Source organism: Paramisgurnus dabryanus, chromosome 7 (assembly GCF_030506205.2).
Source record: "Paramisgurnus dabryanus chromosome 7, PD_genome_1.1, whole genome shotgun sequence".
NCBI classification, from domain to species: domain Eukaryota; kingdom Metazoa; phylum Chordata; class Actinopteri; order Cypriniformes; family Cobitidae; genus Paramisgurnus; species Paramisgurnus dabryanus.
The window spans coordinates 28138188-28151019 of NC_133343.1; the positions used below are offsets into that span (position 1 = coordinate 28138188).

At 36.0% G+C, this 12832-nt stretch overlaps 1 protein-coding gene across 4 annotated transcripts in view; it reads left to right on the forward strand.

Moving 5' to 3' along the window:
• The window catches only part of scn8ab (sodium channel, voltage gated, type VIII, alpha subunit b), a 61693-nt gene that overhangs the window by 16308 nt on the left and 32553 nt on the right, over positions 1-12832 (forward strand). For all 4 annotated transcript variants that reach the window (XM_065272727.2, XM_065272729.2, XM_065272726.2 and 1 more), the window contains exons 7-11: positions 3438-3659; positions 3825-3888; positions 4182-4323; positions 6168-6374; positions 6601-6876. In XM_065272727.2, coding sequence (XP_065128799.1) covers positions 3438-3659; positions 3825-3888; positions 4182-4323; positions 6168-6374; positions 6601-6876 — 911 coding nt within the window. The remainder of the gene's footprint in view (positions 1-3437; positions 3660-3824; positions 3889-4181; positions 4324-6167; positions 6375-6600; positions 6877-12832) is intronic.

A 12832-nucleotide genomic window follows, 5' to 3' on the forward strand; every position in this document is an offset into this window, starting at 1 on the left:
TCGGAGTGGAAAGTATATTAGGCACGTCAGAACGAGACGAGAAGATGAGGTCTTTGTGAGTATGTGTGTTACGGTTAGAGATACCAAACATCAGGATTAAGTACTTACCCACCATTGTAAAACATGCAAACACACAGAATAAGCTAATTTAGTATTGTTCAGTTTATCATTCATTCAGACTCTGCTGTGTAACATTTGAGTATTTAGATAAGAGAAAGACTTTATCAGTTATCTGGTTTCTCTCAGCTCAAAAGACATTAGCTGGGAAATAAAGATGGGGTTACACATTCTCTTAACGATTTGTTAAATAGACATTGACACCATAATGATAAAGCAATGATGATGTTGCTGCCTTCAGCCTTGGCGTTTAAATGACCTGCATGACCTTCCTCCCCCTGCCTGTCCTTTTCTCTTCTTCTCTCTGTGTTGGCTCTCTGCATACTGTTCGTGTATGGCGCCGCTCTCTAAAAGCAATGTCTATTTTGCTGATATGTGTTCAATATTATGTGTGTCTGGTGTTTATATTTTAAAGAGTTCTCCTCTTATCTCTTCAATGTCACAACCCGTCCCTAGTAAAGTGCTTACGGAAAACTGAACTGTTTCTTTTAAATTTTAGAAATCTTTCAAAATTTTTACTGTTGGTTAGATAACATTTTAATTATGTTTCTAAAGTTCACACATTGTGGATCTATCTATTGCTTATATAAAAGGGAATAGTAATAAGGGTTCATTTTGCAGAACATCTAAATGGGGGATAAAATAAGAGTCTTAGGTAAATCATGATCAATAAAACAAACATCAAAATAGTCACAAAAATAAATGAAAATGCTTTTTGATATTTTAGTGTTGCGTTTCACTTTTGTTAAACAAACCATAACCATAAGTAATAAACTACTTCTAATGACGTTTTTACTTTTCCATTTTCTGGCGTACGATGAAACAAGTACATTTAATATCAAGTCCCAAGTTTTTATATGTGGTGTTTTTAAGACAAACCATTGCAAAGTCATCTGACAGTGAGTTTACATTTAATTTAGTTTGAAGGCTAAATAGAAATAAAAGAGGAACATAAATTTATTTATACAATTTAAAAAAATTATATTGTTTTATAGGAGGAGAATTCATAGTCTTGGCAAATTCATTTGTTCAGAAGTTTGTACAGACATTCGTTGTAGACCTTCTTTGCAGTTTATCCAAACTTTTTTTTTAACATTCATAACACTATCGGATTTATACCATATCGTCCAAAATTTAGAAGTATACCGGCGATAAAAAATTTGGCCATATTGGCCAGCCCTAGCTCCAAGATGAGTTTTAAGTGATAAAATTGTCCATTTATTATCCATTTTTAATTATCCATATTTATTATACATATAATTCTACATTTATGCATTTTTATCCAATGCAACTTACAGTGCATTACAGGCTATACATTTTATAAATATGTGTGTTTCCCAGGTTCAAACCAGGGCCGGTTCTTGCAAGCTATAGATGGGTGGGCTGGCAGATATCCAGATGGGTGGGCAATATTATATATATATAATACATATGTGTAATTGCACAAACTTAGAAAAGAATACATTTAAAAACAATGTTTTTGCATGGCATACTAACAAGCTAAGAAAGTTTATGAATTATAATATTGCTGTTTCATGCATTGAAAGAACGATTAATAAAACTGCAAATAAATATAAAGAAAGCGACCAAACAACACTGAAGCAGTCAATGACTCACTTCTGCTGCTATATACAAATAAATCTAACTTTACAGTACAATGAATATCTATATGGATCTGCACGCTTATAAACTCATTGAAGGCGTGGCACGCTTTAACCAAATTCTTTAATTGCACCATGCACAACTGTGATTGGTTGTAATGCTCAATGCTGCAAAAATAATGCATAGAAAGTAACCTGATGCAACGTGAACAGATCTAAATGTAATGTAATGCTTCATTCATTTTACATTTAATTTTGATCATAATATTTAATTTTAACAATCATAAAATATTTTTGTTTAATTGTAAGGGTCTTGAATTTAGGGGGCTTATTTATTTATCCTGGTTGCATTTTCCCCCAAAGCCCTCAGTATTTCCGACCACAAGATGCGAACTGACAATCCAGCATTAAATAACTGCTAAATGGATTTAAATGACTAGGACGTGATTTTGGGGAATTTGAGTGCAGAGAGACAGATTTATTTCTAAAACGGAAGCTGTGGAAAGTGGATTTTTTTCCGGTTCATCGGACAACAGGCTAAAAGCTACACATTGCACACAAGTAAATCTGCTTTAAAATCTTGTGTCGCTTCAGTCAGAGGCAGTCTTTGAATCTAGAGTGACTTTGCTTACAGCCACTAAAAACAGAAAAATATTGACATTTTCTGGTGTTGATTGGTTAGGACAGTCTACAGCCCTTCCTCAAACCAGAGCCATTGAAAAACATAGCCCGCCTTAGATTGCTTTTAGTCAATGTATAAATTGTTGTAAAATAAAATATGAATGACGTCTTTGAAGACCGAAAGATAGAACCCTCCATGCCTAGAACCAGCCCTGGTTCAAACCCATTACTTTTTGCACTGCTATACAGGAGCACAAATGAACCCAGATTCCTACTTTATGACAGCAAGTTTGCACATAAGCACACTCACTTTTTATTCTGAAAAAAAAAAATCTGGTTATTTTAACATCATAATGTCAGCGTATTATATGTCTATATGTAAGAACAGCACATTTGTGTCCCTACTGACAAGAAATCAGCATTATTTTTAGCCAGCATTTCATATTTAGCACAACATTTATTTTATTACTCATGCATTTGCTGTTAAACGTACACATGAACAAAATTTCTATTTCATTCAAATAGCATAATGAACTGACATAATATAGAATGTAATTGCATTAATGTTCACATTATGTTGATCAGTATGTTGTACATGAATCATACTGACTGTAATTTCACTTATTAAGACGGGGCAGTTTGTGAGCAGTTGCTATGAGGAGGTGGAAACTCTTTAAACTGTCTGTTCGGTGTAATATCATGTTTTTATCTAAGAAACCCCCTGAGTATTTCTTATGATACATGTGTATGTATGAGAAAAGCTAAGAAAAACAAATATGTGACAGTGTGATTGCTTTGGGATCTGAAAGTGTGCAGAAATTCACATGTGTATGCTGTTGCCCTATATGTTCGATAAGTTAATTAATGCAAAAAATATTCTACATATACATAATACATCTATTAGTCAAAGTTAGTTAGTTAAAATGAGATCATCAGGAAATTGGGAGAAATTTACAACACATGTATAATGTGAAAAATGAAAGGGATGGGTATTTACTGCATCTATTCATGTACATGTATGAGCATTGTCACATAAAAGCATTTGTAGCAGACTGTACATTCCTTGATGTGTTTATTTCCTAAACTTCCCACCCACAGGGCTGAAAACCATTGTGGGCGCTCTGATCCAGTCAGTGAAGAAGTTGTCCGATGTGATGATTCTGACGGTGTTCTGTCTGAGTGTATTCGCCCTCATCGGCCTGCAGCTGTTCATGGGTAATCTTCGGCATAAGTGCGTCATCTGGCCGATCAACCAAACCGAAGCCTACCTGGCCAATGGCAGCAGGGGCTTTGACTTCAACGAATATATCATGAATGATAGTAAGTGAGCAAAGCTGTGCAAATTCAATAGTAACACCACTTTTATATATAATAAGACCCTATTTAGTTACCGCCAGTAATCCAAGTACAGTTAACCCAAGCTGAAATCCATCCTTTGCATAAGGAAAAAAAGAAAAGCTATTATTTTCTCTCTTCTTTTTACAGCAAACTTCTACTTCCTGCCAGGCCAGCTGGATGCTCTGCTATGTGGAAACAGCTCAGACTCAGGGTGAAGGGCACACGTACACACTAACAGTGCTCAAAGTGTTTGTTTGCACATACATATAAATATGTAAATTCATTGTTCATCACTGACAGTCCATACTGTACAGGCCCACTTTGATCACTTGCTACCATAATAATCAAGAAACATGAATTAATGGTTTCATATGTACTCTTAACCCTAAAATCTAAATAATGCCACACTTTATACACTTAGTCAATGACCATAGATTTGTTTATGTTGTAACTGATGAAGAAAAAAGTTTTTATAAAAAAATGTGTGTGTGTGTGTGTGTGTAGGCGCTGTCCAGAGGGCTACACTTGCATGAAGGCCGGACGTAACCCAAACTATGGCTACACTAGCTTTGACTCCTTCGGCTGGGCTTTCCTTGCTCTCTTCCGACTCATGACACAAGACTTCTGGGAAAATTTGTACCAACTGGTGCGCACTTATTTATTTGTATTTTCTGCAACAAAATTGTTGTACTGTTTAATGCAATCTCAATTTAAGTATTGACATTTCAACTGGAGCGTTCTTCATCCTTGATTTTATCTTATGCAGCAAATCTGTTTTTTTTACATTTTTACATAAAAGTTTGTACATTAAATGTGTAAATTTGTTTCCGTAAGGCCAGATTTACTAACAGCTTGCACCAGCGCAAACCATCTTTTGACATTAAAAAGCAACTGTCAGGATTTACTGAAGACACACAGTGAAAAGTTAGGGCTGAAAGGCGTGGATTTTTGCTACTGACCTTATTGCATACCTATGCATTTGTAGGAGTTTCCCTTTTTGTCCCTAGATAAATCACGCAATGCAATTTACTACACTGAAAAAATTATGTAAAATCAAGATATATTTTTGTAACTTTAAAGGTGCAGTGTGTAATTTTTAGAAGGATCTCTTGACAGAAATGCAATATAATATACAAAACTTTATTATCAGGGGGGTATAAAGATCTTTCATAATGAACCATTATGTATTTATTACCTTAGAATGAGATGTTTTTATCTACATACACCGAAGGTCCCCTTACATGGAAGTCGCCATTTTGTGCCGCCATGTTTTTACAGAAGCTCTTAACGGACAAACTTTTTTACTACAGTAAGTTGTTCTTGGCGATGACATGTTTGTCCAGTGCCAGCTACCGTAGCTTCTCTATGTGTTTCAAAAGCGAGGGGTGAGCAGTGGACTGATCCTTTGGTTGCAATTCGCAACCTCACCACTAGATGCCACTACAATTTACACACTGCACCTTTATCTTAACAAAGTAAGTCAAACAATTAGTTTTTATAAGTTATGTTAACTTATCACAAGTCAAACTCAAAATAGTAGGTTGAATTGACTTCCAAAACCAAGTTGTTTTAACTTCTTGATGAATTTTAGTTTTTTACAGTGTAGGGTTTGTGTCAGTTTACTGTTATTTGTACCAGTACCATTATTTAACGCCATTATTTAAGCATGCCTTAAACCCTACGATAATTTGCACTTCTCTTCTAGATTGCCTTAAAAAATGACATTTTAGCACCTGTGTTTTTTTAAACTCTTTCAGACCCCAGCTCGGAATTTTTTTATGATTTTCAGAAAATTTTCAGGGTTCAAGAGTTTTCTTCTTTAAATATATAAAAATACAATATATAAAATAAAAAAGAACAGACCTTTTGCTTTTAAACAAAAACAAAAAAACAGTTTCATCCTATTTTTAATTGTTCTCTTTTTATCACCTCTCAAATATGGGTAGGGTTCTTCAAAAATACAAAATTTTGAGTAAAAATTTAAAATAATTACATTTTCGTTAAGGACTTTTGTTGGTGATCAGATTCAGAGCGATGATCAAAACATACACAGTTGTTTTGCATCATTGGGTGCTTCAGTGTTTTATAAGTTGGGTAAGAGCGCCACCTGGTGGATAATAGTGGAAATATCGATTTCCGTAAAAACTTGTCATTGGCAGGGAAGCGTTTTCTTTTAATTGACGATATTACTTGTCAATGGCAGGGAATAGTTAACATGTGCATTGTCAGTAAAACACCCGCAAAAATTTCCACTCCACTTTTTTTATTGCACTCTCACGCTAATTTGCTGTTTAGCAAATCTGGTCCAATGAAATAATAAAAGAAACAGATAATTTAATGAATAGAGCTTAATATAGCTTTTACATCTTAAAGGATTTGGTCACCCGAAAAAAAATTTTTTTCTCATACTAGCATCCCAAATATTTGTTGTATCAAAATGCCATTATTTTACAATTTCTTTAAGTTTCCCAAAACTTTCATTTTTCTTAGACACTGCGAGCTGCTGGGAAAACATACATGATCTTTTTTGTGCTGGTCATCTTTGTGGGTTCATTCTACCTGGTGAATCTGATCCTGGCTGTGGTAGCCATGGCTTATGAGGAGCAGAACCAGGCCACCATGGAGGAGGCCGAACAGAAAGAGGCGGAGTTTAAAGCCATGCTGGAGCAGCTGAAGAGACAACAGGAGGATGCACAAGTACACACACATGCACACACATGAAAACAGAGTTGTAATAGCGAAGTTTTTTTGCTGTGTTTCCATGCTTTTTTATACACTACGTAGCCAAATGGTCCCATTGTTGTGAGTTTTTTACACAGGTATATGTAGGTTTGGTTTTTGTGTCCCCACATGCATTTTTCTAAGTGGTTTATATTCTCACCCTTCTTAAATTGTCTCTTTCTCTCCTCTTTCGAATTGCAAGGCAGCGGCTATGGCAACCTCAGCAGGTACTGTATCCGAGGATGCGGTAGAGGATGATGGGGGAGGGCATCTATCCCGCAGTTCATCTGAGGTGTCCAAGCTGAGCTCCAAAAGTGCCAAGGAGCGAAGGAATAGGAAGAAAAAGTGGCGGAAAGAACAGGAAGAGAAGGGTGACAGTGAAAAAGTAGTAAAGTCAGAATCTGATGACGGAAGCAAGAGGAGCCGCTTTCGCTTCCGAGACAACAGGCTTGGGAGGAAGGCCTCTATCATTAACCAGGTGAGAGCATTGCTAGATTTAAAAGAGGAACTATATTGTATGGCGGAACAGCACTTTTGGGAGTACTTCAACTCGCCTGAAAAATCCGCTCCCCTTCTCCCTCTCATAATGGGAGAGGGAGGGTGTTACTGTGCCGAGTCGAAGTACTCACAAAAGTGCTGTTCCGCCATACAATATAGTTCCTCTTTTAAATCCGCTTAGAAAAGCGCTACGTTTTATTTTGTACCACCAAACTTGCTCGTATAACTACTCGTCTTAAATAGGAAAAACGTTGATGTGTTTGGTCACTTCTAACTTTATCTCTGAGTGGTACCATTGAATGAATGGGGCTAAGCTAAATGCTATCGAAGTGTACCAGCGCGCCCCAGCGCTTACGTGCACGCACTAAGATGATAGAGGGATGTATCAACTCTTCTTAGTTAAGGTAATAACATATTTTAATATTGAAAATGAGTAGACTATTCCTTTAACTGCAGTCACTGTTACGTGAGAATAGCAAATAACCTCTCGTGCTTCCTTTATGGCCCAGTTTAGCCCATCCCAGCCCTCCTCGAGATGACTGTTCTCCCCTCTTTGCAGTCGCTACCACTTTCCGCTGAGTCATCGTCCATCTCACCAGGGTGATTAGACAAAGTGCTTTAGCCTTACACTCAAAGATCAGAAGAAGAGGAAGTGCTGTTGCCCATCTATCTATTGCTGTAATTCTTTCCATCTCGTTCATTACTATAGCTCTGTTCCAAAACCTAGTGAGCTGACTTATTAAATTCCATGAGGTTTAGAATGCTTCCTTTAAAGGCAGCTGTCTATGTGGGCAGTAGATATTAAAGGCGGGGTGCATGATTTTTGAAAAAGGTAGTCAGGCTGAGTACAAAAACACACTTCAGCAGTACGGGGCGTGTCTACTAACCGACATCGTTGCCTGGGTTGCATATGTGTGGGGCGGGTCTATCAAAAGAAGGTCCAGATTCTATTGGGGTAGGGGTGTGTTTGTTTAGGTTATTTCAAATATCAACACTGGAGAGATCATGCACCCTGCCTTTAAGTAACCGATTTGGATCACTTGTCACCTTTCTTTGATGCAACATCAGGGTTTAAAGATTTATGCTCGCTCTAGATTACTCGCGGGATTTAACTTTGTGTCATTCAAATCTTTTCAGCTTGTGCGAAAACACGTTTGAGGCGAATAGCGCATTTTTGCGGGAACCGCACCGCCCGATTCACGTCATTCACATCGCCCTGTGCAAGTTTGCGTCTGTTTGCAACTTTGCATTGACTTTGTGTGTAATTTACTCATGCCAGTCGTTGAATTTGAATTTGGTGTGTACCATAAGTTCACCAAAAAATGGGTGTCATCATTTACTCACTCTTATGTTGTTACAAACCTTTATAAATGTATTTGTTCTGATAAACACGAAGGAAGATATTTTGAGGAATGTTTGGAACCAAACCGATCAGAGGCCCTATTGACGACCCATAACAGGAAAAAATAGTCCTACGGAATGGGGCCTCTGATCGGTTTGGTTACAAACATTCCTCAAAATATCTTCATCAGGAATATCTCAAGAATTTTCATTTTTGGGTGAACGATCCCTTTAACAGGTAGTAATTCTAAGGAAGCAGTAAATGCCTGTTTCGGATAAATGCTGCCATCTGTATGTTGTTGTTGTTGTAGAGAGACATGGCGTATAGCAGGGAATGGCCATACTTTTACTGCCCCGTGAATTATTTAACCACACACTATAAATCTTTCATCTGATGAGAGCAGTAATATAGTATGCTTAGACAGGAACTTATACTCATTGGTCTTAGACCCCACCCTGCAAATTCTGCTCATAACAGCCCCACTGTGATAATGGATACAAGCACCTTATTAAGCAAACACTGCCTCTAATCTGTCTGGATTAAATGCAGCATTAATCTCAGGATTTGTCCACTGGCTTCCTTTAGTTTGCATAGAAAGCCAATGTCACTTGTATTTAAATAATAATATAAAATATTCTCCTTAGTCAATTCAGCAATGTGGTCCCACCCGTTTACCAGATTAACCCTGTACTCCTCACTAAGTGATGTGAGTAAAACAGTCCCTGCTGAGAACGCATTTGGGTTTCACTCTGCTGTACATAAACTGCAGTAGTGAACCGCTACATTACTGAGAAGTCTCGCAGGGCATCGTAGAGAAAATGCCTGAGCTAGCAACTAGCATTCTGCATTATCAGTGGATTTCAGCAATCAGACTCAACTCTGCAATATTAGTTGTTTCAACTTGCGTCTTGGATCAACTGTGTATTTTAGATGAAAAGTGAATTTTTGCCATGAGCAGTCATTCTGCATTAAGACTGTGCTGCTTCTTTTAGTGTAGTATATTATAAATATATTGTACTGCATTTAACTCTCTGGGGTCGACGGCGGTGAACACTCTGTAAACTCTTTATTTCAATCACTGCGCAAAGAGACTTAGATTACTTTGCTGATTTTTGACATACATATATGATTTATTATACATCATTTAAAACATTAAAGTGTCTATTGTGTTCACTTCCAATAAAAACAGAATGTTGTGCTTTTCGTAAAATTAACCCTTATGGGTTGTCAAGGCCATTTTTGGCCTTTTTTATCTTAATTTGGCCACAACTTTCTCTGTGTTTTAGCAAATTGAATGATTTTTGGTGACAAATCGTATATTGACACATATTTTGAGAAAATGCTTTGATATTTTTCAAAAATTCAACAATATTCCATGGGCAAATTTACTACCCTTCCGGGTTGTTCGTGTACAAAAAAGCCACTAAATTAAACAGCTGTAAAAATTCATCAAATGATTTTTTTTTCAAATGTATTTGCATACATCTGTTAATCACCCTCGGGACTGATCAAACTTCCAAATGATTACAAAAATTCCATGATTTTAACTCTTTAATTGTCAAGTTCATAAGTGATGTCACTGATTTGGGGGAAAAATACACAAAATGAAAGATTTTCAATATAAAAAGTGATTAAGGACTGGATTTTTTTAAAATCCTTTTTCAGAGTCTTGGGCATGTCAAAGATTAGTAAAAACATTGGCTTTGATGCATTTTTGTTTTTTTGTGCAGCATCATATTAAATTTTTTTTCTCCCTAATTAGTTGTTTGTGGCTTTTTTTGCCCCATTGACTTCCATTATAATGAAAGTTTTTGAGTGCAAAGCCATGACATCATATAATCATGCATTCTTGATTGTTGGCGGTTCTTACTTTTGCTAAGAGGTAAAATTTGTCAATTTTACTGTTGATCACCATGTGGCACTATTAACACTTTAGTAGCCCTGTGCAAAAACAGAGCTTAAAGGATTGGTCCATTTTCTTAAAACAAATCCAGATAATTTACTCACCACCATGTCATCCAAAATGTTGATGTCTTTCTTTGTTCAGTCGAGAAGAATTTATGTTTTTTGTAGGGCCGGGACTTTAACACGTTAATTAAGATTAATTAATTAAACAAAAAATAACGCGTTAAACATTTTTTACGCATTTTAATCGCACTTATTTTTGCACCGCGGAACATTTCTCATTGGATGAGTTTCGGCGGACCGAATATACTGTAGCACCAACTAGCGTTCATGACTTCAGACAACAACAAACCACAGTGAACATGAACGAAGAAGCTGATGAGATCGCACTGGTTGGCCCCGTGGATGGGAAATTCTTTTATAAAAAACGAACGGATGGAAGCGTTGATAAGAGCATGGTTGTGTGTAAGCTATGCAACAAGGAATTCACATATCACCCGCAGCACATCGAGCCTCAAGTATCATCTCAATGCAAAACATATAGCAGCTAGCGTGGACGTTAGCCCGACTCCGGGTACAACGACTTGGTTGAACAAAAATAAACAATATTTTGTTGCTTAACCCTCATATTATGTTCCGGGTCAATTTGACCCGTTTTGATTTTTAAGCTGTCGGATAAACCAGTTAACCTGTGATTCTATTCTTGAAATTTTGTGACTTTTTCTCATTTATGGCCATGAACATGCATGCAAAGTTTAGACATGCTGATATGTTTTGAAGTGTACCAAAACAATTTTGTAACGATTTTGAGGTTCGCGGGTCAATTTGACCCGCATTTTGTTTGGCGCCAAAGCAACTGTATAGACCTAAATTAAATATATATTTTTAGTGTTTGTTGTTATATTGGTGTTTACCTACCCTAAAATGGGGGTAAAAATGCTTCTCCTCACTATTTTGAGTACTGAAAATACTTTTACAGACACAGATGGTAAAAGTGAGCTATAATTTCTATTTACAATTTATATGAAATACTACTTAAGTTAAAGTTTTCTTCCAGAAATTTTGTCACTTTTTCTCATTTAGGGCCATGAACATGGATGCAAAGTTAGGATACACTGATGTGTTTTGAAGTGTTTTTTTTTAGCACAAATAATGATTTTTGGTACGATTTTGATGTTCGCGGGTCAATTTGACCCATATTTGTTTGTTCCAAGGCAACTGTACAGACACAAATTAAATACATTTATTGCATATATTTTGGTGTTTTACTACCCTGGAAAGGGAAAAGTGAGCTTTTCCCACTTTTTTTGTACTGATAAAGACTTCCTCAGACACAGAAAAGTAAATGTAAACTATCATTTCTATTTTCAATGTAAATGAAATACTATGTATAGCTGATGAATTCAGACCCACAGAAAATCCAGAGGTGAATACAGGTGATGCTAGCTGTGCCCCATAAAACATGACACCAAAATAAGCACCATTTGTGTAAAATGCAAGAAGTCAGAAAGCACATGCTTCATGTATGCAGATCATGTAAACAGTGATTTCTTGAATTTGTACAATGAGCCTCAAGAACAAAATATGAGCCTATTTAGAAAAAGAAAAGCTTCATTTCATTTCAAAGCAATATTAAATAGTTCATTTAGGATGTCTTAAACATAGGTATGTTAAAAAAAACATGTTGAATTAAAATTTAAAATGTTAAATGTTGCAACAGTTTTTGTGCAACATTTGTTAAAACAAACATGTTAAAAATTGTGGTTAAATGCATTTTTTTAAAATCATACTTTTTAATTTTAAATGTTTGTAATGTGTGACAAAGACTGATACTAAAATGGTTTTGTTCATACCTAATTCCTTCTTGTTTTTCATAATGTGATATTTAAGGAATTGCATTGAATCCAATGCGGGTCAATTTGACCCGGTCCATCAAAATCGTCACAAAAATCGAACACAATACAAGGGTTAAGCTTATGTATTCAGTCATTATTCATGGTATACTAAAAATCCATGTGAAAAAGTAACTTCTCAATGTTCTCAGGTCAAATATTTATATGTGATTAATTTCGATTAATTAATTACAAAGCCTCTAATTAATTCGATTAATTTTTTTAATCTAGTCCCGGCCCTAGTTTTTTGAGGAAAACATTCCAGGATTTTTCTCATTTTAATGGACTTTAATGGACCCCAACACTTAACAGTTTTAATGCAGTTTAAAATTGCAGTTTCAAAGGATTCTAAAACTTAAACGAGGCATAAGGGTCTTATCTAGCGAAACAATTGGCAAGAAAAATTTAAAATATGCACTTTTAAACCACAACTTCTCGTCTTCCTCCGGTCCTGTGACGTGCCAGCACGACCTCATGTAATACGTCAGCAAGTCAAGAGGTCATGGATGACGTATCGAAACTACGCCCCAGTGTTTTCAAGTGTGGAGAAAGAGGACCATTCTGACATTGTTGTATGTCGAATGATACAAATTAATGTCTTTGTGTCAGTTAATTGTTTAAAATGGTTCGCAAAAGTGCGTTTCATATATGTAACACATGACGTCATTACGCAATTACATGGTGGTGAGAAAATAATCTGGAATTTTTTTTTAAGAAAATTGACTAATCCTTTAATTTCTGGCTTGTACATTGAGTTAATTAATCTGATACATTTTTACAGCTGTTTAATTTAGTGG